At 43.0% G+C, this 26,447-nt stretch overlaps 1 protein-coding gene across 1 annotated transcript in view; it reads left to right on the plus strand.

Annotated features, from left to right (window-relative positions):
- Positions 1–26,447, plus strand: part of LOC306977344 (contactin-associated protein-like 4) — a 330,278-nt gene that overhangs the window by 218,256 nt on the left and 85,575 nt on the right. Inside the window, exons 13-14 of the mRNA XM_079575645.1 lie at positions 352–552; positions 10,561–10,723. Of these exons, the coding sequence (XP_079431771.1) occupies positions 352–552; positions 10,561–10,723 (364 nt within the window). The remainder of the gene's footprint in view (positions 1–351; positions 553–10,560; positions 10,724–26,447) is intronic.

The raw sequence follows: 26,447 nt of genomic DNA on the forward strand, positions 1-26,447 counted from the left end.
ATTTTGAAGCCCTGATTTGATCATGATTCAGGCCCGGTGGTACTTGGAACTATGATACTTGGTTTGACACGTTTGAGAACCATAGGTCTAGCCAATCTAAAATGAGTTTCCAAATTGTTGCAAAACAATAAACATCTGGGATAAGAAAACAGTGTTGTGTGAAATACTTTTTGATCTGGGTAAATATGTGGCCGTGGCAGTTTTTCAGCTTCACCGTTTAGTTAACATGTAGTGATAAAAAGCTCTGTTGTTGAAACCTTTCATATTTGATGGCGCTGTCCTGCGGTGATGCCTTGGATGATGGGCTGTTGTGCTGCTGCTCAGTTCTGTTGTTGTCTGCGCTGTGAGCAGAGGACCGAGCGTGGATGGTGATACAACACAACAACACGGAGCTGACCAGAGTGAGCCCCTCTCCAGACGAGCCTCAGCACGCGGCCTTTTTCCACTACGCCTCAGAGGAGGAGCAGCTCATGGGCGTCCTCAACCAATCGGAGCACTGCGAACAGGAGCTGGCCTACTACTGCAGGAAGTCCCGCCTTCTAAACACTCCAGGTACGTGTGTGTTATTCTCTATTTAAGTTGGGGACTATATGGCTTTTTTTTTACTTTGACCTTACTAAAACTCAATCTGCTCTTACTGTAATTAGAGTTTTTTCCCCCCAAAGTCATCCTGCCCTGATGGAAAAGATACAACAATCGCAAAAGTCACTGAAGCATCAAACTCTGAAAAGTTACTCTGAAGATTGGCGGAAAGCTGTAAAAACATGTAGGAGTGACTTTTATGGGGCGCGTGTATCTCTCCTATCTGTTTCATACTCTCCACCCTGTGTGACCGCCTTTATCGCACTCCGCCCCGGACCAGAACTGTTCCGCTCCATTTACGCTGATCTTCCACATCTCTGTGGCCAGTCCGGTGTTCGCCTGCCCCGCATTGTGGACCTGCTGTCCGGAGCACAGCACATTCACGACCGCTGACTTAGGCCATTCACTCTTTGGAGACTGTGCCTTCGCCAGCCTCGGAAGATCATGTAACAACTGAATCCGATGATCGACAAAGTTCTCATGTAATTGCACTAGTTTTCTCACCCTTTTTTTGCCTTAAAGGAATAGTTCACCATTTTTCCACACTGAGAAATGTTATTACATAAGCTTAGACGAGTTGATGCGTACCTGTCTGGTCTTTGTGCGTGCCCTCAGTCAAAAAGACCAAAGATGTTGTTCGCATTTGGCCTCTCCCAATGTATCCCTATAGCTCCAAACGGGGTGAAGTTTGAAGCTACCACGCTCTTCCACAGGCACAAAGACCAGCAGGTACGTATCAACTCGTCTAAGCTCAGGTAAGAACATGGAAAAACTGTGAACTATTCCTTTAACCTTATGGCAAGTTGTTAGTGGCCTAATACTTATTACTCAGAGCTTTCATTGACTTGGAGGGGACACATTGTAAGCATAATAGCCACACAAACGCAAGCAAATACGTTTTTAGGAAAATATATCATAGTGTAAACAATAGATCCTGTGGGAATTGTGAGCCGTGGCGTGTGTAGGTCGGTGCTATGCTTCTGTTTAGTCTGACAAAATGACACATGGCACTTGCAAGTGTTTTATGTAAATGATCTCAACTTATAATAATAAGAATAATGCATTAGTCTTATATAGCGCTTTTCCCGATGCTCAAGGTCGCTTTTGCTATTTTGTGCATTATTCATTCACATAGCCACAGCTGCCCCAAGGGTAGACTGACAGAAGCGAGGCCACCAGTCTGCGCCATCACTATTTGAACAAACGCTGAATTATGGATGTGTAGCCCATCTATTTTATCTATTGATTAGACAAATGTAGATATCACTGTTATTTATTATTGGTAAAAAAGTGTTTAAATTATGCACTTGACTACACGATCACGTATACCGCAATGGGTGGAGTCCAGGAGTGGGGCTCATTCACAAAAGTGAGTTGCCCACGCCCACTCGGGGTAGTGAGTGATGCCGGTGTGTGCGCTATGGTGACGCTGGTCCTAGCGTGCCTCAACATGTTCACTGAGCTGGACTGAATAAAGTTGCTAAACATCCAAGTTTTGCCTGTCCTGTTGGAGAGTGCAACAGATGCATGGCTGTAAGTTCGAGTGGGGATCATTGGGACATGTCCACCAACATTTCAGGATGACCAAAGTTCTTCTCACTGTGCAGTCTTTCACAAAGTCTTTACTCAGATCTGGGTACTTTAGGCTCGAAGACCTGCATGTGACTGACCGTCCTCTACTCAGTACAAGGCTGTATTTCATTGTACCTTTTGGCAGGGCCGTAACGATGAAGGGGGCTAACTGGGCATTTGCTGAGAGGCCCCAATTTGAACGGGACCCCAGAAAACAAAATCTTTAACACCAGCAAATGGACCAGGTGAAAGTCATATGTATGATCTAAAATGCACCATAATGCAGGAAATCACATTGGAATTATACACATTTTCCAGGGAAAGATTGACAGCCCTGCATATAGTGCATATAGAAGCATGTTAGTAAAGTTAATAAGTTAAAGTTTTGAGGTATAGGGCCTTTAAATCTACAGTCGTGAATGTGTGGTGTGCTCCATTCCGCAGCTTCCCCCACTTCTCGCCTGCTTAAGCCACTCTCCCCCTGCTCGGCTGAAAACCACCCAAAGTTATGACTTATCAAACATGACGAATTGAGGAAATTTGAATATTTGCTCATCGCAGTCCGGTGATTACGTTCGGAGATGGAGCGCCTGGGATGTTTAAGGGGGAAATTGTGGTCTGCCTACGGCACTGGGGGGGATCTATATTCCGCGGGCCGGCGAGGAAAGCTGTGATTTGCTGATTTGGTGAATTTAGCGCCTAATTAAAACATCAATCCGTTTTATATCACGGAGTTCGCCGCGTTTTCGAGTTGATTTGTGCAACTTCATTTGGGGGAATCAAGTCTGAGCCAGCCGAACATCTGCTGCCGTTTGCGTGGCTGCCATTGTTCGCTTAATGCAGGCTTAACAACAAAATAGCTGCCAGTCGCTCCCATAGAATAACAATAGTCAACAGTCTGCTCAATTATGTTGTGCTAATTTAATTGAAAAGGTGGGATGCAATCTGCTTTGGCTTTTCGTTTTGGTTGTTTGTCGGGATGTTTATGGACCAACTTTAGAACAAGATAAATCTCTGCTCTCCAAGTGTAGAATTTAGTTTTAATGGTGTTATGCCGTTTTCAGGCTTTTTACTGTTCTACCTGGACCGTTTCTCCGTCACAAATGCCGCGTTTGCAATCCAGATTTGTGTTAGCAAAACAAATTTAATCGAATTCAAGATAGTCAATTGATTAAAACAGTTTTCTTTGCAAATTTCAGGGACCGGTTTGCTCTATAAGTTACCAATAAGAAGCTGTTTTGATAATAATGATTCAGCGCCCGTGATGTCTGTAAAACTCGGATCAATTTCTCAGTATGACGAGTGTGGGCGGTCCTTTTGAGGGTGGAAGACAGTGCTCAGTGCTTGTCAGGGAAAACCCGTCAACGTCTTGTCATGTTTTAGTCACCGGAGAGCTATCTTTTGCTTGTCACGATTACGTCATCGGCATTATATAAACGCGTGCGTCAACGTAGTGATACCGTTATTCATTGGCAGCTGGTGATGTGAACTCTAGGTGTTTTCAGATCTACTAAACGTATTTACTACCACTTGTCAGACTTAAAAGAAGCATGCAACCACATATACAAGGCAAAGGCAGTCAAACAGCTCCAAAGCATGATTTAAACAGCAGAATACTAAACAGCAGATTACATAACAGTGCATTTACCCTCAGCACAATGATACGAGAGCAAAAAGGAGTTGTTTATGTCCCGCTAAAGGAACCGTGGTGTGCAAGGACTCACCTTTAACATTGAGGAGCGTCACATCCTTACTCCATAAACACACGGCAGCGTCCATACTACACGTGTCGTCCAAAAAGAAGATTATCTGAGTACAGTTTTGCTAGTTTCCCAGCTACTAGAGAGAGTGCACGCAACTTAAAGCCCCTACACCTGATTTTTTTTTTATTGCAAACAATGAAAGGGGAAGTCACTAAATTAAAATGTTAGTTGTGGTCCAAACCCATTCGTAACTTTCCTAATAGTTTCACATTTCACAACTTGTCACTTTTCAGGGTCACTTTCACAAAAATGATTAAAAAATAGCCTTAAAGTTCATGAAATTGATAGTTTTATAATTTGATGCACACTGTTTTGTGTGATAGGGTCCAGGGCTCAGTCCCGGTGTGCTGGAGGCGGGACCTGCGGCACTACCATCCATCTAATCTGAACAAACACCCTTTTATTGTTATTAGTTAGGGTATAAAATTAACTATAATAAATGAAAAATACCTTTTATTCCCATCGAGCCCATTGATACCAGTCGTCCCTGCCGTTATTCACCTTATTCCACCCACTTTTGCCTCTTTTTGCTTTGAATCGGCACTTCCTTTGCATTAGAGGGCAATACAAGTCACTTAACTATTCACTGCGCCCTGGTCCTGGACATACTGCAATGATGGCATATGTGGATGTGGGTAGTTGCGGAAAGGCAAAAGGATCAATATTAGAGCAGGTTATCCAGAGGTGAGTGTATAGAGTGTAAGTTTAAGAGCGCGTTGCACCATCACCAGAGGAGCGCACTCTCAAAGCGCCAAGGGCATAAAGGATGATTCTTTTATGAGGGACGGCCTGGCTGTGTAAAACATGCATTTAACGGAAGATATTTCTACTCAATTTGACGAGTCTCGACACTTTCTGTTCAAGTGTCACAGTTTATACTCTTCACTGTTTGGGTTGTTTTGAGCGGCGGCTTGGGAGGTGCTTTTGGAGGAGCGGAAGGACTTTTCAAGTGGCTTTAAAGTAGGGATGTTCCTGAAAAATAACTGAGAATAGCCTGGGTTTACTGGAGTTTGGGCTGATGCTGCTTTTTCTTTAGTCACTGTAAACTCACTCAGCTAGAGGTGAGCCCCAAACATGACAAAAAACTGACAGAAATGCAGTCATGTATAACTGCTGCTTTTCGTTACTTCAGTTTGGTATGTGTTTAGGCAGATGAGATATTTGAGAATTGGACAAGTTTAAAGATGCTTGATTTGCTTGAAAAAAAAAAGAGTTGATATTAGTGTGTATTTGACCTGTTAGTGACCCAATGGCTGTATGAGCGGTTAGCTTGGCACTTTTGCGACATCAATTGGTAAGAGTTCTTACGCCAAGCCGGATGTGTGTCTGCGTCCTCCATGATAAGAAGCCTCCGAATTGGGCTGCCAGTTAGAAAGGAGTTAGGGAAAGGAGCCTCAATGCTAACTATCATAGCCACTATAGCATAGGGACTTCTGGTGCTAACTCACCGGCGATTAGGAGATATGTGCTATCCCATAAGCCACTGTGCCGCCCATCTCCCCACCCCCCTCGGATCCACCTTGGAATGATTCCTGCACAACTGTTAATTGACAGGCGCATTTAAAAAATATAGGATTAGATTCTGCACAAGCCAAACTTTATAAACGTGACAAAATACACAAGTCACCACAGCTCAGTCAGTGTGTTAAAGAGCCGCCTCAGTACAGCCTAAATGAAGACAGTTTGTGCTTTTGCTTTCCTTTAGTAGAAACCTAAGCCACATGGATAATTTGCATACTGTAGCTTTATGAAACAGCTGTTGAGATAGAATAACTCTGAAGGGAAATGTGATGGCTCATTTGGATTTTTCTTTTTTTTTCTCCTTGAATGTCTTTATTTGGACACTATTTTGTTTCATATGCAATACAGTAGGTGGCGGCATGTGCTTTTGTTTGCCTGCAGTCTGCCAATAACCTTCAAAGAAGAAGAACAGCAGCTGTTGGTGATGTCACTTCCCCTTCCCCTGGGTAAGGACGGTCGAATTGGACAAATGCTGCTGAAGCAAAAGTTCACTAACTGCATAGAGATCTAACAGTTGCCCCATGAAAGGTTAAGGATCAGGAGCCATAGGGTTTGGACATAGAGGCTATAATTTAATTGTTTCAGACGCAGCACATTCCGCTCAATTTCATTAATCGATGAATTGATAACTTTATCAAACAATTATTGTTTAACTGCTAGCCACCAGCTTAATCATTCATGATTATTTCTTATCAAAAATAATCTTTTAACATTGTTGAATTGTGGAATGATTAACCAAAATACCAATAGTAAGTTTGTAAACTTCAACAGATGCCATATTTTATGCTTATTTGCACTTTGATTATTGTACATACAGCATAACGATGCATTGTTAACATCCTTTTTAATCATTTAAACCCATGATGACGATTAATCGATTAACTGATTAATTATGAACGGAGGAGTAGCAAAGGAGTGGCATTTCACAACACAGTTTTGAGTCAATTTGGCTATTTCTTCCTCTATGGCAGGCATAAGCATGGTCAAGCCCCGGGGCCAAAACCGGCCCTCCATCATCGAACCTCTGGCCCTGAAGATGATTTTGATGAATGCTATTACACAAATCAGAGATAAAAATGCATGTTAAAGTAGGGTTATCAACAGAAGTCCATGGGATCTGCACATGGTGGGGACGACGGTGGTGCGGTGGGTAGAGTGGGTCGTCTTGTAATTGGGGGTTCGAATCCCGCCTCCTGAAGGTGCACACTGTCCTTGAGTCCTTGGCCTCCAGTGTCAGCGTACATTGGTGTATGAATGAGAGACTGAGTTGGTGACTGGTTCTTTACTGTAAAGAGCTTTGGGCTTGATGACGGTAGAAAAGCACTATATACTGTAAGTCCATTTACCATTCACCATAGCCACCCAAAGAGAATGGGCATTTCTCGAAAGTAGTCCGCCATCAAAATCAAGATTTGTCCAGCTGCGTTGTGTTGCATAGACGTTGTTTGTGAGTTCCTGTACTTGCTTACTGTATTAATTGGCCTTATTATGCTTTTTTCGGGCTTTGGACTCCATAACCTTTGTTGTATAACTTAAATATAATGTCTAATACGGCTGATAAATTGGAAAATATTTTGTGTTAACAGGGTGGAAAGTCTTCATTTGTAAAGCTGAGGTTTTAGTTGAAAAGCAAAAGCCATATTAATTTGCTTCTCGTATAAAACAAAGAAAAAAAGAAAAGAAGTTGAATAGAATTGAAGTAAAAATGTAGAAATGGCCAAGTTAAAGGAAAAGTTTGAGAATCACATTGTTAAAGGATTATTTGAGTAAGAATAATGTAACAATCCTGGCAGCCCATTGTTCAGAGCTCGGGGGTATAGCCTCACATCTGCTCGCTTTGCCTGAGGGGCCCACGCCCATGTGGACAGGGCAAATCCACATCCTCCACATATCTCTCCGGGCGCTGTATGGATTTTTATCCTTAGTTTTTTTTCCCTGATATGTTCCGTAGTAAATGGTTGCTTTCAATAAACATCAAACCACTGAAGTCAAGGCATTCTGAGTGTATGAATGCACCTTCTCTCCCATTGTGTTCTCTAAATCCTTATGTAGAGATTTCAACTGAACCGTCATGGTTTCATTCCATTAGTTACAAAGATTTGGTCAGAGAGGATTTGAATGTCATGTTTAAGGCGAGGCCCGGAGAGGCCAATGTTGAGTTTTCTCCATTAACATCTTATTTTTAATGGCAGATGGGGAAAAAAGATCAAACTCGAGCAGAAAGTAACGACAACATTTCAAAGAGCCTTTAAAATCTACATAATATGACATTTTAATAGCGGCAGCGAGATTAAATATTTAAGACACGATCGATCAAAGGCACACTTTTTAAATTCAATTTAACTAAGTAACTCTTGCCCCTAGAGGCCAGTTGCGTTTATTTTTTTACTCATTAATTGTTCATAAGAGTAAATACTACGCTGACAGAATAGACAAAGGGAGAGAGGGATATTTTTCATCCAATTACTAAATGGAGATAATTTTTTCTCACTCAAACTTGGCTGTAAATACTGTTTATGTGGCACTAGCCCACAGTTACCTTTGCCCGTTAGCCTGTTAGCTTCTTCTTTGTGATTCCATGAGTGTGTATTGTGCCTTCGACCCGGTGGCAGGGCAGTTGCAATTGTCTTTTTCTGGCCAGAGACACTAGGGGGAGATGAAAGACCCCCCAATCATCCCATTTACACTTGTATTACCCCCAGAGGGACTACGGAAAGGATTTATTAAGGTAAACAAGCTACATAGTTCTTCTTTAAATCATCTAAAATTACGACGGGACTGGTATTTACACTTTGAAAAAACGTGTTTGTGAAAAAAAATCTTGCGCCACCACGAATAAAAAGAGGCTATAACTGTCTGGCAAATCATTTTCAGTGCATTGAACTTTCACTTTGGTGCAAAAACGTTTTCACTTGTGTCGCCTGCTTGATTGTTGTGGTTGTTGACTGTGACCAGGAGGTTATACAGCAACAGAGATGAGAGAAAATCATTGCATGCATAAATCTATTTCCCGCGTGGAATGGTAAACAGTCCTGTATTATTCTAATGCTGCACAAGTTGGCTTTCGCCGTCCGAGTCACTCCTCAACATGACTTTCAAACGATAAATGGGAATCCAAGATTAGGCCCAAATATTTCACTTGTTTGACTTGATCATTGACTGTCAGATGCAGTTCTTCCAAAGGACACGATCTGGAAGCAAAACAAACCTTGAAGAGCGTTGAAATAGCCGGTCGGTCATGAACGTCACATCACTAACCTGCAGTGTTTCGCCATGATGAATAAGAGCTTTTTTTGTGTGGAGCGGTGACAATTCTAACAAAGTTGATTTTCCATATGCCCTCTTTAGGTTTCTCCTCGCTAATTTCCATTTGAGAGTCTGCCTTATTGAGATGCTAAAGAGACGGCGTGTACAGCGGGGGGAGGACGCGGGAGATGTTTATTGTTTTTGTATTTTCGTACGGAGACAAAAGATGATTGGCAGTTTGCTCTCTCATCGCCGCCTTCCTGGGACAGATCCCCCGTCTGTGCGCTCTGCAGTCAGGTCACCTCTGTTGTGACGAGTAATTGTTCCCAGAAGCGGCGGGCGGATTGTGCTGTGACAGTGTTCGGTGTCTGTTTGGGTTTATTGTTCTGAAGTCGTGTTTATTTACTGTGCAAGTGGCTTTTGTCTCTGAGACTGCGGCGACTCCCACTGATGTAAAGGATAAGATGAAAGCGATCCTGCTGCGGTGGTGACAAATTGGACAAAATGTTAATATGTTTTTGTTTTCATTCAATTGAGGCACATGTATGTATGAAATGTTTTTTTTTAATCCAGGACAGCTGATTACCAGTTTTATGATATACTCCGTGTTCCAAATTATTATGCAAAGGGTGTTGTGTCTCAGGGCTCTTTGAATCCCTGACATCAAGACGCCTGGGATAATTAGTTTGTCTGAAAAGCCCAGTTAAGGGAAAAACTACTGAAAAAGGACGTTCCACATTATTGAGCAGACCAACATTTTCAAGCAATATGGGAAAGAAAAAGGATCTCTCTGCTGATGAAAACTGTGAAATAGTTGAATGCCTTGGACTAGGAGTGAAAACCTTCGAAATTTCATGAAAGATGAAGTGTAATCATTGTACTGTTAAGAGATTTGTGTTTGATTCAGAGCACACACGGGTTTGTGCAGATAAAGGCACAATGAGGACTGTTTCTGCCAGACAAATACATCAGATTAAGAAAACAGCATTTTCAGGTATTTGAAGTTTCCGGTGCCTCTGGAGTCTCCCGAACATCAAGGTGTAGGACGCTCCAGAGGCTGCAGTTGTGCATAAACCTCTCCGGCGTCCCCTTATCTGGTAGTTGAATGCTCATACTCACTTTCAAACAGTCTTGTTCACTAATGAGTGTCGTGTAACCCTGGATGGTCAGATGGATGAAGTAGTGGATGGTTGGTGAATGGCCACCATGTCCCAACAAGGCTGTGATGTCAGCAAGGAGGGGGCGGAGTCATGTTTTGGCCTGGAATCATGCCAATGTCATCAATGGCCTCTGAAAAATATGTGGAGTTTCTGAATGACCACTTTCTTCCATGGTTCCTTTCCCTAACAAAATCATCTTCATGCATGACAACGCACCATGTTATAATACCTCTGCATCATTGGCTGCTATGGGCATAAAAGGAGAGAAACTCATGATGTGGACCCCATCCTTCCCTGACCTCAACCGTATTGAGAGCCTTATTGAGAAGCCTCCTACTTGGTCATTTGGTGTGTTCGTAATGCTGCATTTCATTGAAATGGGAACACAGTTACTTGGAGAAAATGTTACTTGAGTACTGTGAGTAACTGTTGAAACATGAAATGATAATTCTTCTAAAGAAAAAAACTTCTATAGAATGCAGCACACAAAACATGATTTACTCATTGTGGAAAAATGAACTTTTTTTTGTTACTCAACTAAGAGTACATATACATACTTCATCATAATATTTCTCAAGTAGAAGTAAAAGGTATGACAAAAGTACTCCATGAAGAACAGCCAACAAAGTGTACCATGGTCCAGTTTTCAAGGACGCTTTCTTCTTTCCACTTTGTGCTTGTGACGCTGAAACTCTTGCACCTTCTGTCTCTCTCAGATGGCTCTCCGTTCAGCTGGTGGCTCGGCGGTCCCGGGACAGGCCAGGAGCAGCTGTTTTGGGGCGGGGCGGTGCCTGGGAGCAGACAGTGTTCGTGCGGACTTCAGCACAACTGCCTAGACCCCTCCCACTACTGCAACTGCGACGCCGACAGAGACCACTGGTAAGAGGCCGCCGCTGGTCATTAGGGTGTCTCTGTTTAAGGTGAGACTCAGCAGGTGAAGTCTAAATAATGGATCTTTAAATGTAGTTATTATTTAAAATTGGCCTTGGTTTTTCTCTCTATAAATCCCTCTATAAACTCACCTTCAAAATAGTTACATGCAAGACTGAATCATATGGTGCTACTAAAGGGGAGATTTTGCTGCAAAGATGTGAGAAAAATACATTTGGATGTGTTTTGTTTGTCAGTGTGATGTATTTAAGTTTAAGAGCAAAAAAAAAAAATGAAATTAATAGAAATAAAATTGCCTGGTGAGCTACAATTTCCCATATAAATCGAAGGGAAAAAGCTAGTGATGGTCGAGTGAACAAAAAAGTCTCGTAAGGTTCGAAGTCTCTGAGCTGTTTCATTCTGTTTGAACACTGACCTCTTGTGGAGAAACTGTATTATTGCAACTTTATATAAACACGACTGGAGCACCAACACAATCATGTGCAAGAGAAGTTTCAAACAGGCGTGTGGTGGTATTATTATTATTGTTTCTTTTCAGGTGAAAGGTTTATATGTTAATATAGCAAACTGGCTCAAAGCCTGAACATTTAAAAAAAAAAAATGCCTGCAGTGTCTCTCCTTAAAGGAACAGGCCACCGTTTTTCCATGCTGTTATATGTTTTTACCTGAGCTTGGACACGTTGATGCGTATCTGTGTGGTCTTTGTGCGTGCCCGTGGAAGAGCTTGGTTGCGTCTAATTTCACCCCTGTTTGGAGCTATAGGAACATACTGGGAGAGGCCAAATGCTAAAAAACAGTGTTGGTCGCACAAAGACCAGACAGGTACGTATCAACTCGTCTACGCTCAAGTAAGAACATTTCATAGTATATAAAAGCAGAGGCCTGTTCCTTTAAAACCTTTATGTTCAAGTTATGAACTAACGCAACATGTTTCCTTTGGCTCCCATTTTTCATGTGCTGAACTCAAAGACATGAAACATTTTCTTTACACACACTACACACTATTTCTGTCAATCTTGTTCATAAATCTGTCTAACCCTGTGTTCGTGAGCACTTATGCTTTGTGGAGATAATCCACCCCACCTCAAAGGTGTGGCATGGCGAGATGCTGATTCGACCACATGAATATTGCACAGGTGAACCTTTATAGCCTGTCTGAAATGTTCAGTTTTAAATACCACACAATGCCACAGATGTGGCAAGTTTAGAGGCATTTGGCATGGTGAACGCAGGAATGTCCACCAGAGCTGTTGCCCGTGCATGGAATGCTAATTTCTCTACCATAAAAACACCTCCAAAGACGTTTCAGAGATTTTAGCACCAGATCATGTGTAACCAGACCAGACCAGGACCTCCACATCCAGCATGTTCACCTCCAAGATCGTCTGAGACCAGCCACTCAAACCGCTGCTGCAGCAATCAGTTAACCAAACGATTTCTGCCCAAACTGTCAGGAACCGTCTCATCTGCTGCTCGTCGTCCTCATCAGGGGCTCCACATGACTGCAGCTCGGCCTCGCAAACCGACTTGAGTGGCCAAATGCTCACATTCGATGGTAACTTCGTGCAGCCATTGAAGAGGACTGCACCACCATTGCACAGGCTGCAATCAACAATCTGGTCAACTCTATGTGAAGGAGATGCTGCACTGTGTGAGGCTAATGGCGGTCACACCAGATACGGGCTGGAAAGCTGAACATTTTAGAGTGTCCTTTTATTGTAGACAGCCTAAGGCACAGTTATGCAAATATCCATGTGTCTAATCGACATCTTGATATGCCACGCTATGAGGTGGGATGGATTATCTCGGCTCACTGACACAGATTGAGACATATTTAAATAGAAAATGTTTCACGTCTTTGAGCTCCGTTCCAAAGGGGAGCAAATACAGAAGTGTTTATGTTTCTGTTCAGTATCTATTTGAACATGCCGTATCAGGTTGTGCAGAAAATAAAGCCTAAAACCCTCAAAGGACTTCAGAGACTTGTGTATACGGAGAACCTACATCTAATAACCCTGACCGCCACAAAGCCCAATGGAGGGTTATGTTTTCAATTTCACTTTAATTAGAAAAACACAATAACACTATTATATCGGCTCTGGGGACTTTCCACACATTTTGTACACTCCTCCAAACCACACAGGTTAAAATCACCCAAGAGTATAGGATATTTCCTTTACACGGCTTATTCACAGGGAGGGTATTCTGCAAAAGCTTTCTTCAATGTTATTATGGTCTTCCCTCACGAGAAATATACGACATACGAGCTTGTGTTCTTGATGTTCTTTTTGTGTATGTCTATTTAGTGCCATCAATTTGCTGCTTATTACACCGCGAGCCAAGAAAGGGCAACTTTGAAGAAACTGTTCTAGATCAATATATCTAATTTTCTAGCAAACAAGTGTAAATTAGCAATCGAGATGTTTTGGTAAAATACCAGAAAAAGCCTAGCACATCCCCATTAACGTCTGAAAATACATAGAGTTTTCATCTACGCTGCATTTCATCCATTTTTCAACACAACACCCCTCCCGGTTTGCCATAAAATCCTTTATTATGCCGTATTTGGGTCATCTCCCTTTTAGCCTTCTCCTTACTGTGTGCGGATTCACTGTTTGCTTCCTTTAATCCGCACAAGCCAGTCTATTTATATCCACCTGTCCTGCATGTACTGTATATTTCAGTAAATTCACCACCATCAGGGATAATCATCATTGCTGACGCTTTATTTAGCTTTATTATATTATTATATACTCACAAACAGTGTTAAAACAGAGTAAACAAGCTGCATCTGTGAGACGAAATCTGCTGCGAAGGTTCCAGTCCATTATTCGGATGATAGGACAATGGAATAGTTTCTGTAAGTCACATGCCGCCGCCATATTGGATATTGTTTCCTTTTTTTAATATATTTTATTGTGTCACTGTTTATTTTGCGATCATACAGTTGACATGTCAGAGTTGACACAATATTTATTTATTTTTTCACACCCAGTGAATTGAAAAATAATTAAAAAAGGAAATTAAAGGAAATATATATACATATATACACGTACATACATACATACTAACATACATACATACATACATACATACATACATACATACATATACATACATACATACATACATACATACATACATACATACATACATACATACATACATACATACATACATACATAGCCAAGCCATTTATCTAAACTGGTTGGATCCGTTTTTTCCAATGTGGAGTTATTTGTTTAATAGCAGTAAGTCTCAACACCCAAAAGATATAATCTTTTTCTTTTTCTTTTTTTTGACCTTTTGGCTGTATGCCAAGCATGGCGTGTAGTTGTTCAAAATTAGTATTGACCACAGATAATTCCAACACATTAACCCAATATGGCTGGATTTTTGAGCATGTGTAGAGGACATGAGCCAAGTCAACATAACATTCCCCACACTCTCTCCAACAGTATTGTGTTTGGTTTGTATATTTACACATTTTTAGGGGTGTTCTAAAAAAACGCATATTCCTGCCAATAGATATTGTTTCCAATGCAAATTATGTCATACTGAACTAAACAAAGCTACTAACTCACATTTTTTTCATCAACGGGGTACTGTTTCATTAGGGAAGTCTCACCTGTTCCGGGAATCAAACCCGGGACCTCCTTGGTGTGAGACAGAAGCGCTAAATGCTGCGCCTCATTACTGTGGTCCACCTCTGTACACACTTTAACTGCGAAGGGAACGCTGATAGAAACTAAATGCCTCATCCAAACTTGAGAGCGCCATATCTAGCTGTTATTTTAGGGGAATAAAAGGAAGGGTGATGTGAGGTGAATCCAATCAACACACTCCCAGCACCATCTTTTGAAAAGTGGGCCCAAAGTTGAAACTCAAGCATGTCCAATTTGGTGCAGCGCAGTGTACTGTGTTTGTAGATCGCCCTTTTGAACTTGCCGTAGACATGGAATGAAAAACATACCTTTACTTGCACACTCACAGACCCCTGCATACAAGAGACGACATGTGACTTCCAACAAGGTTTTCCGGCGGCTGCTAGTCCTCTGCTGCCGTTATGTGAGGGATTAGCAGTGATAAATACTGCAGGTACTGGCAACATGGAAAAAAACATGTCGAGGATAACGGTAGTGGGATTATTCATATAGATGAGGGCTTGGTCCCTTTAAATGTATTGGTTACTAGTACTTAAACAGTACTTTGTGTGCGATACCAATGCTTTTTCAATGCCTTTATTTCATTATTTGTTATCGACGACAGCGTTTTGAAACTGTTAAGGCGTTGGAAGCCACCATCCAAGAGTGACAAGCCAAATTATTGTTGAATATGCATTAAAAAAAAGCCTAAAAAGCTGACATAATGATATAAACAACCTGAGAACAGTCATTTTTGTTTAAATAGTATTTCCTTACTGTTTCAGTAGATAAATATGGTGGTTTTGCTTTAGGGATCATTCCTCTCCTCTGTCATTCTGACGGACAGGTTTGTAAAAAATCTGTCATGAGCTATTTTTATCTGTCATGAATTAATCTCTCATCATGTGTATTTTTTAAAGAAATGTATGTACAGTATACCTATTATTTATGTTAGGGAAAAATCTGATTTTAGTTCAGATTTTTGTTTGCATTTATAGTATTCATTCTAATCATATTTAATCAAGGTCCTCTGCTTCATGAACAAAGCTCAGAGCTGTTCCTTTGGCAGTGTTTTACCAGACCCTCGTACTCATTGCGTTTCGTACAAGGGTCTGGACCTTCACAATTGAGCTCCGTTATCAGGTGGGAGGGGGGAACTCCTTTGAAACGACTGGATCTGATTTTCGCTAGCGTTTGGTCGTGACGTAAAGCACCCGAGTGAGTGAAGCAGCTATCATAACTCTTGGGAGCATTCCTTACTCATTCCAGGGCCTCAATTTTAATATCTAGATATTTGGGAGCCAGGACGAATTGAAGAGCTTGCATTTCTTCCGTATCCGGCGCCATTGCCAAACTACAACCAGCAAACTGCGCCGCAAATGCTTGACGTCGCCTACAACACCCGCCTCCCCCGCTCGCTGAATGGCAGGTTGAAATTCAACTGCGGCCACTGAGATCAGACCCAGACGTACATGTAGGGAAATGATAATTAAGTTTACAGACGGCTAAGGCCAGGCTACCGCGCAGGGCTGCCTTTGGACTTTTTCATTACATTGATTGTCAGGCTGTCCAAATGACAGACACACTTCAATATTTTCCATTAAAGCTAAAAATAATCCGTAAAAGATCGTGAATTTTCGGTTTAAGTAACCCCTGAGTCCCGACCCACCAGTTGAGAACCACTGATATACAACCATCAAACAGAGCATTAATATTATATTAAAGACCATTTCATGTTTTAGTATTCATTCAAGCTAGAACAATAGTCATTTTATTCAGTGCTTTATTTATTTTAGTGCAACAGATGTCTAGTTCTCCGTTTTGATAAGGCGATTGAACACAGCTCTTCTTGATGATAGAAGACGAAACACTTTAATCATCTGAATGAGAGTTCTTTGTAACGTTGGTTCAATGGGTATTTGCCGATATGTGGGTACATGCTTCTTTTTAGTCTGACAAGCTGCAGTAAATGTGTTAAAGCAGTTCTGATTGTAAAAAATGTATACTCATCACAGAGAGTCTACATCACCACCCTATTGAGGACCGTACTGAAAGTTTTCCTTATTTACCTTAGAGAAGATCCTATTTTGTCTTGAATCGACTTTTGGGGGCGACTCCACTCATCTCTTCTCTTCTTACTAATTTGTTTGCTCTTACACTACTTATAAAATCCATGTGTCGTTTTTTTCCAGTGCCGTGCGTTCGCGTTTTTGTTTGTTCGTGCGGCGGAGGCCTAAAATGAGAGAAAAGCGGCGTAATGATTTTTCTGAGTGTAAACATGATCACTCACTCACTCAGGCCGGGCACTGGGCCAGGGCAGATGGGCCAATCGATCCGGCCCTCACCGCTCCACAAAAGCACTAGCAACCGGCCATCGAAGAAGAAGAAGAGATACAGACGTGTTTTCAGTGTTTTGACAGGGGTGGGTTTGGAGATGAATGAGTTGCAAAATACTGAGTGGTCTGATAGGTTTGTGTTTAGGGACCTTTGTGTTGTTGTTTACTGTAGTGTAGGGCTTCACAATATGAAAACGAACTGTGATGTTTGAGATGATTGCTTCCATTAGCATTTTACACAAACAGTTTTTTTCATCAAATTGTGCCAAATAAAGAGACGACTTCAAAATCAGGACTTAAACAAGGCTATAGTGGAACTAAATCATGACTAAGAGTTTTTGCACAAGCATTAAAAGTAAAAAAAAAAAAGGACCAATCCGTCAGGGCGTATTTGACCTTTCAGTGACACAGCGGCTGTATGGGTGGTGAGCATGACGCCTTTGCTTTAGTACCAATTGTTGGAAGGTATGTGTAACCATGGAGATGGTTCCATCTAAGGGGAACGACCTGGAGTACCGGTCAGTCATCCTAGACTTTGTGGACTGGTGTGAGCGCAACCACCTGTGCTTGAACATCAGTAAGACGAAGGAGATGGTGATCGACTTCACGAGGAAGCCACTACCGCACACACCGCTGAACATCCAGGGGGAGGACATTGAGGAGGTGGACAGTTTCAAGTACCTGGGTGTTCACCTCAACAATAAACTGGACTGGTCCCACAACACCAACGCCCTGTACAAGAAGGGCCAAAGTCGCCTCCACCTTCTGAGGAGACTGAGGTCCTTCGGAGTGAGCAGGCCTCTGCTCAGGACTTTTTATGACTCTGTGGTGGCCTCTGCTCTCCACTACGCTGCCGTGTGCTGGGCCCCGGGCAGCACAGAGCGGGACAAGAACAGACTGAACAAGCTGGTCAGGAGGGCCAGCTCCGTCCTGGGCTGCCCCCTGGACTCTGTGGAGGAGGTGAGGGACAGGAGGGTGTTAGCCAAGCTCACCTCCATCATGGACAACATCTCCCACCCACTGCACGGGACTGTAGAAGAGCTGTGCAGCTCTCTCAGTGGCAGACTGAGACACCCTCAGTGCAGGACGGAGCGCTACCGCAAAGCCTTCATCCCCACTGCTGTCAGACTGTACAATAAGACTGTGAAGTAACGCCGACTGTAACAAGTGAATTTCTCCTTTGTGAGATTAATAAAGGTTTATCTTATCTTATCTTATCTTATCTTATCTTATCTTATCTTATCTTATCTTATCAGCAGAGCAAACCTGCCAGCAGCGCTAGAAAACAATTGGTACTGAAGTAAAGGCGAAATGCTAAACCAAGGGTGTCAAACTCATTTGGGTTTGTGGGCCGAAATCTAGCTTCCTTGGCGGGCCGTGGGCCGCCTATGACGCGATCAATATGCGCCTGCGTGTTTATAATGTAAACAGGAAAATACTAAAGAGAAAACTGTTTTCCAATAAATGAATTATATTGAGCTGTGATTTTAAAATGGTGCTGATTTGGTGAAAAGCCCAACAGGACTGTAATAATAATGGTTCACACTTGTATTGCGCTTTACAAGCCTGTGTCACAAGTTTCTCATAGTACACATTATACTGTAGTCATTATTCATTCACTCCACACTGTGGTAGTGAGCTACTATTGTAGCCACAGCCGCCCTGGGGCAGACTGTCCATTTACCACTTGGCTATGCTTATATCCTATCTCTTATTATGTCAGTGCCTTCTGCTGGACATGTGTGGAATTCTTTCCTTTTTTTAGTCTAAGCTGCCCCCTAGTGGCTGGAATGAGCATACTGGTTATTTCCTTCAAAATCCATAACTCCACACAGGAATAGAGACTTACTTTCTCTTTTTGACATACTCAGGAAGTCATGCTGTACAAGTCAGGGGCCGGATTTGGCCCGCGGGCCGCCATTTTGACATGTCCCATACCCATAGGCTACATTTAGGTGATATCAGCAAGAAAACATTCATGAATTTACCTCAGAAACAAATTAGCGTTCAAAAGAGGCCTCAGTTCTAAATGCTAAATCCTCTTCATTTAAGTTGTGTGTAAGTAAAAGTGATATTTTTGTGAGGTCTTTCCATGTCTGTGTATCTTTTATTCAGGTGAAAAACATATTCATAGTTAATAATAATAATGCATCGGTATATATTTATATAGCGCTTTTCTGGACACTCAAAGACGCTTTACATTGCATTATTCATTCACACCATACTCAATTCAACACTTCTGGCTGCTTCGAACATGACCATATATGGGCAATTAGGTTTCAGGTGACATCACAGGGTTCTAAAGGTCTATAATATTATATAGAGGTAAAATTATTTCGTTTTTGAGGACATTTTTGGTCTTGTACAGAGAGATCATGGACCAAGTGGCTGATCTTAGCTAGCATTTTTGTAATTCATAAATTAAAACTGGCTCCTGCCTCCCACTGAGTACTGTGACATCATCACATTCTAGAATCTGAAAACCACCAATAGTACTCTTGAGATGGTGTAACCATGGCAACAATGGCAAGCCATGTGACCTAGAATCATGAGTTCCGTTACCTGGGATACCAGGTAATCACCTTGCCAGCCAGGACATTTCAGAAGCCTTCACAAGTGCCAAGACAGCGCTTAGACAGCCTTCAGAAAACCTGTCGACAAGGCCACAGCATTCATCAAATCAATATTTAACAAAGACATGGATGTCTCAGACTCAGAAAACAGTGATTTCTCAGACTCTGAGGAACCCTCTGAGGTTACAGACGTGTCCATTCCCTCTGAGCTGGGCTGGAGCGGTGAAACCAAGAGACCACCGACCCACCCAAGACCACAAGAGTTCAGGACAAGTTTCTCCTGTGATGGGCTTGAGAGAAGTGTCAGTGGTGTTAGCCCAGAGACAAATTATCACCCAACTGCTAGTAGGCTCTCTCTGAGGAGAGGTTTTATGCATGAGCTAATGGAGGAAGAAGCGATCAGAAGGACCATGGCTAAATCCTCTGAACACCAAAGCCGGATGTACAAAGATGACAGGAAGTCCCAGACTAAAGGTGACTCCAGCAGTGTGAAAGCCTCTGTGAAAAAATTCTTTAAAGGACTTTGGAACAAAGTGTCTTGTAAAGATCGCAAGCTCGCTAAGAATAGAGCTTTTATCCAGATGGTAATAGAGGAGACAGAGCTCAGGAGGAAAATGAATGCAGCCTCTGACCACATGAGCCAATCTCCAAAATTGCTGGCAAAGAATACTCAGCTCCACTCAGATACAGAGTCGTCTCCAACTGCTAGCGTGCTCTCTCAGAAGAGAGAGTTTATCCAGATGCTAATGGAAGAGGAAACGCTCAGAAGAAAAACAAATACAACCTCTGAACACATGAACCAATCTCTAAAATTGCTGGCAGAGAATACAAAGCTCCACTCAGATACAGAGTCGTCTCCAACTGCTAGCGTGCTCTCTCAGAAGAGAGAGTTTATCCAGATGCTAATGGAAGAGGAAACGCTCAGAAGAAAAACGAATACAACCTCTGAACACATGAACCAATCTTCAAAATTGCTGGCAGAGAATACAAAGCTCCACGAGGAAATAAACTGTTCTCCAACTGCTAGTATGCTCTCTCTGATGAGAAATTTTATGCAGGAGGTAATGGAGGAAGAAGCGATCAGAAGAACCATGGCTAAATCCTCTGAACACCAAAGCCATTTTTCAAAACCACGGCCTGCATCTGGTGAGACAGCAAACACGCAAGACCTGACTCAGAACAGAAAGTCCAGACCACACTCTGCTCCTGGCCAGTTTCTCAGGGAAGAGGTAGAGTCCACCGTCCCTGGATCCAATGAGAGCTTTATGATCAGTTCTTCAAAGAGGTGTCAAAGACAAAAAGAGTCGATGACACAATTCTCCTCTGACGGGCGTCACACTTCCACAAAGACGACTGTTGAGAGTTATGTCAATGGCATTATCAAATCAGAACAGTGGGAGGTGAAGGAGTTCGACGATCTGACACAGCAGGAGGATTTGACTCCTTCTCAACAGAGGACACTCCTTAACAAATCACATCTAGTCCAAAGAAAGGAAAAGCAGGAAGTCCTTCCCAACACAGAGTCTAGCCCCCGTCGCAAACATAATCAAGAGACTCCTGTTCACCTTTTCTATGCACCTTCAGTCTACCCGCCAAACAGAAATAACTTTTCTTTCCTGTACAAAGATGACAGGAAGTCCCAGACTAAAGGTGACTCGAGCAGTGTGAAAGCCTCTGTGAAAAATTTCTTTAAAGGACTTTGGAACAAAGTGTCTTGTAAAGAACGCAAGCTCGCTAAGAAGAGAGCTTTTATCCAGATGGTAATAGAGGAGGAAGCGCTCAGGAGGAAAATGAATGCAGCCTCTGACCACATGAGCCAATCTCCAACATTGCTGGCAAAAAATACTCAGCTCCACTCAGATACAGAGTCGTCTCCAACTGCTAGCGTGCTCTCTCAGAAGAGACATTTTATCCAGATGCTAATGGAAGAGGAAGCGCTCAGAAGGAAAACGAATACAACCTCTGAACACATGAACCAATCTTCAAAATTGCTGGCAGAGAATACAAAGCTCCACGAGGAAATAAACTGCTCTCCAACTGCTAGTATGCTCTTTCTGAGGAGAAATTTTATGCAGGAGCTAATGGAGGAAGAAGCAATCAGAAGAACCATGGCTAAATCCTCTGAACACCAAAGCCATTTTTCAAAACCACGGCCTGCATCTGATCCGACAGCAAACACGCAGGACCTGACTCAGAACAGAAAGTCCAGACCACACTCTGCCCCTGTCCAGTTTCTCAGGGAAGAGGTAGAGTTCACCCTCCCGGGATCCAGTGAGAGCTTTATGATCAGTTCTCCAAAGAGGTGTCAAAGACAAAAAGAGTCGATGACACAATTCTCCCCTGACGGGCGTCACACTTCCACAAAGACGACTGTTGAGAGTTATGTCAATGGCATTATCAAAACAGAACAGTGGGAGGTGAAGGAGTTCGACGATCTGACACAGCAGGAGGATTTGACTCCTTCTCAACAGAGGACACTCCTTAACAAATCGCATCTAGTCCAAAGAAAGGAAAAGCAAGAAGTCCTTCCCAACACAGAGTCTAGCCCCCGTCGCAAACAGAATCAAGAGACTCCTGTTCACCTTGTCTATGCACCTTCAGTCTACCCACCAAACAGAAATAACTGTTCTTTCCTGTACAAAGATGACAGGAAGTCCCAGACTAAAGGTGACTCGAGCAGTGTGAAAGCCTCTGTGAAAAATTTCTTTACAGGACTTTGGAACAAAGTGTCTTGTAAAGATCGCAAGCTCGCTGAGAAGAGAGCTTTTATCCAGATGCTAAATGAGGAGGAAGCGCTCAGGAGGAAAACTAATGCATTCTCTGAACACATGAGCCAATCTCCAAAATTGCTGGCAGAAAATACGCAACTCCACCCAGATGCAGAGTGTTCTCCAACTGCTAGTATGCTCTCTCTGAGGAGAGATTTTATCCAGGAGAAAATGGAGGAAGAAACAATCAGAAGGGCAATGGATAAATCCTTTGAACACCAAGGCCATTATTCAAAACGGCCTGCATCTGCTCATACAGCGAACACACAGGGCCTGACTCGGAACAGAAACTCCAGGCCAAACACTGCTCCTGCCCAAGCAAACTAAAACATGCAGGAGCACTGCTTGGATATCCTTGTTTTTTTCTTCAAAGATCTAACTTTGGCGCTCTTCAGTGCAGGGATCAGCAATAGACTTTAAAAAGATACAAAACTGAGGTAGCATTGGTAAAAGGCCTTTATTGCAGCATGGCCATTAGATTAAAACATTGCCTGCGCGTTTCAGCCGTATAGGCCTTCATCAGGGTACTGCCCTGACGAAGGCCTATTGGCGTTTCAGCCGTATAGGCCTTCGTCAGGGTACTGCCCTGACGAAGGCCTATTGGCGTTTCAGCCGTATAGGCCTTCGTCAGGGTACTGCCCTGACGAAGGCCTATTGGCGTTTCAGCCGTATAGGCCTTCGTCAGGGTACTGCCCTGACGAAGGCCTATACGGCCTTTATGGCGTTTCAGCCGTATAGGCCTTCATCAGGGTACTGCCCTGACGAAGGCCTATTGGCGTTTCAGCCGTATAGGCCTTCGTCAGGGTACTGCCCTGACGAAGGCCTATTGGCGTTTCAGCCGTATAGGCCTTCGTCAGGGTACTGCCCTGGCGAAGGCCTTTACGGCCTTTATGGCGCTTCAGCCGTATAGGCCTTCGTCAGGGCAGTACCCTGACGAAGGCCTTTAGGGCCTTTATGGCGTTTCAGCCGTATAGGCCTTCGTCAGGGCAGTAACCTGACGAAGGCCTATACGGCCTTTATGGCGTTTCAGCCGTATAGGCCTTCGTCAGGGCAGTAACCTGACGAAGGCCTTTACGGCCTTTATGGCGTTTCAGCCATATAGGCCTTCGTCAGGTTACTGCCCTGACAAAAGCCTATGCGGCTGAAACGCGTAGGCAATGTTTTAATCTAATGGCCATGCTGCAATAAAGGCCTTTTACTAATACTTTTTCTTTGAGTGCCTCAGTTTTATATCTTTTTAAAGTCTACTGCTCCTGCCCATTTAGGGAAGAGGCAGAGTTCACCCTCCCTGGAACCTGTTAGAGCTTTATAATCCGTTCTCCAAAGAGGTGTCGAAGACGGAAAGAGTCCATGACACATTTCTCCTCTGATGGGCTTCACACTTCCACAAAAACGACTGTGAGAGCCACATCAAAATGTTACCAAATCAGAACAACGGGAAGTGAGGGAGCTAGAAGACCTGACACCCTCTACACTGAGGACTGTCCACCACAAGAAGAACATCAAAGCCTTGTGCAAAACTCCTGTTCACCTCTTCAGACGGCTCCAATTCAGAAGTCACAGACTAAAAGTGACTTGAGTGGGAAAAGTTCTGTAAAAAAATTATTTAAAGGCCTTTGGGAGAAAATCCCAAGTCTCTTCTAAAAAGCCCAAAACTCCATTATTCTTACCATTTTTGTTTTGTTTACTTAATTTTCTCACTTGTCTTTTTTAACTCTTCCTCTCTCCTCTGTCTGCATGTGTTAACGTTCTTCTCAATCTCCGGCATGCAAGTGTGTTTTGACATGACACAGTGGAATTTGGCTGAGGTGTGCCACGTTGAACAAGAATGGTAGGTTTAGTACTGTTCTGGTTCCATGCGTGCGCATACATTAAACCTATGTCCCCGTGGAGTGACTTTTAAAATGCATTTGCACGCTGTTTGATTTATTTGAATCAAAGAGAAGGAGCTAGGGCACAGAGGAAAAAAGGAGAGAAGAGGAGAAGGAGCTAGGACACATTCAGTTAGAGGAGCGAGAGGAGAATTTGCATTTGTGGCTTTTCAAATATAGCATTTGGACATTTTAAGGGAATCGGCCACTGTTTTTAAATACTGAGATATGTTTTTACCTGAGCTTAGACGAGTCGATACGTAGCTGTGTGGTCTGTCTGGTCACGTAAACAAAGCATAGACGGCAAAAGCCTCCCCTCCTCTCCTCTATGGACCCAAACGGAGGTGAAGTTAGAAGCAACTTCCATGTTTTCCCTATTTAAATACGGTTACATGAGCCTTTACACGATCCAAGTATAGATACACAAAATGAAAACATGTCGATTTTTTTACACTGATAAAAAGGGGAACTATATTGTAATATCCTAGGATATCTTGAAATATAGTTCCCCTTTTTATCCGCTTAGAAAATCGACATGTTTTCATGTAACTATGCTTGGATCGTGTAAAGCTTCATGTAACCGTATTTAAATAGGGAAAACTTCACTCCTGTTTGGGTCTATAGAGGAGAGGAGGAGAGGCTTTTGCTAGCGCCGTCTGTTTACGTGACTGAGCGCACGCACAAAGACCAGACAGCTTCGCATCAACCCGTCTAAGCTAAGGTAAGAACATATCTTAGTATTTAAAAACGGTGGCCTGTCCCTTTAATGGCATTAAAAGACCTTGCCTTTACATAAACCCAGATATGGGGTTTATAAGGGTTAAGTATCGGACAATTAGATACAGCCAGTGGTTAATGTTAAAGTTAACCAATCGCAGTGACGGCTGGTGATGGAAAAAGTAGGGGGGCGGCTGAGGTACCATGTAGTTTTAAAATTTTAACAATTGCTGTTTATTTATTACATTAACACCAAAGTAGGAGATGCTGCTGTGCTTGGAGGAGCAGAGGAGATGCTGAGTGCTTGGAGGAGCAGAGGAGATGCTGAGTGCTTGGAGGAGCAGAGGAGATGCTGAGTGCTTGGAGGAGCAGAGGAGATGCTGCTGTGCTTGGAGGAGCAGAGGAGATGCTGCTGTGCTTGGAGGAGCAGAGGAGATGCTGCTGTGCTTGGAGGAGCAGAGGAGATGCTGAGTGCTTGGAGGAGCAGAGGAGATGCTGAGTGCTTGGAGGAGCAGAGGAGATGCTGAGTGCTTGGAGGAGCAGAGATGCTGAATGCTTGGAGGAGCAGAGGAGATGCTGAGTGCTTGGAGGAGCAGAGGAGATGCTGAATGCTTGGAGGAGCAGAGGAGATGCTGAGTGCATGGAGGAGCAGAGGAGATGCTGAGTGCTTGGAGGAGCAGAGGAGATGTTGAGTGCTTGGAGGAGCAGAGATGCTGTGTGCCTGATGGAGAGAAGCAGCTAAGATGATTATGCACTTTACTTGTAAAGAAAATTGGCTCTCCTTTCTTTCTGGGTTGCAAACCTAGCAATAACTTTGCTGTTGAAGTTGGGCATGTCTTTCACACATTGTGTTCCTTAGGAACGTAGCCTAGCCGACTGCTCTGACGAGGCAAAATGGATCAACTTTAAATAATCTTTTCCATCTTTCCCTTCCTCCTGCTGCAGTGAAACTTCCCTCTCCGTGTGCTGATTAATTTTAATATATCACCCTCACTGTATTTAACCACGAGGGAGAGAAGTGACCACCGCGTAACATGGGGGAAGTGTGTCTGTAGATGTGTGCGTGTCTGTGTCGGCACATTGACAGGCTGATGCTCGTTGTCATGGGAATAAATTGAACAGCTGATCATTGTTATGTGGCTGATATTGCGCTGTTTTGTGCGAGTGCGTGTGAGTAAATACAGTTGGTGCTAAGGCGGTGTCCAGGCGACCTACAAACAATCCAAAATCCAATCACTGTAATGTACATCTGTACATGTGCTATGTTTTTATCTGTAGTGGCACTTTCTCAGCAAATGAAGTCCCTAACAGATAAAGTGAATTTGATATGGCAAAACATTAGTAACAGCTCCAAACAAAACACAAAATGAAAACTACTGTACAGTCCAGCAGCTCATTCTGAATCGTTTTGGACGTACCTCTGAAAACAGGAGCTCCCTTCAAATGCTCGTTCAGAGCAGCGTCCAACAAAGAGGCGAAGTTAACAAGCCCCCTGAAAATGCCTGGGTTCTCACTCAGAGGCTTCCGTTTCGTTGTGGCCACGCAAAGCCAATTCAAAAGCACCGCAAAATTTGACACAGTCAATCAGTTTAGAAAGAATATAACGATTCTTGTCGACTTCCTCGTTGTGCTTTCTCATACAAAGTCGGTGGCCATCATTCAGCTGAGTAGCAATGTTAGCCTTCCCCAGCAACGCCAATTTTAAGCAGTTAATAAACCTAAACCTTATCCATATGCATCTTTGTGTGTTCGTGTTTTTTAATTTTTTCCGAAAAATGTTTCATATCTTGTACACCGTTTTCA

The sequence above is a fragment of the Gobius niger genome (assembly GCF_951799975.1).
Source record: "Gobius niger genome assembly, chromosome: 17".
NCBI lineage: Eukaryota > Metazoa > Chordata > Actinopteri > Gobiiformes > Gobiidae > Gobius > Gobius niger.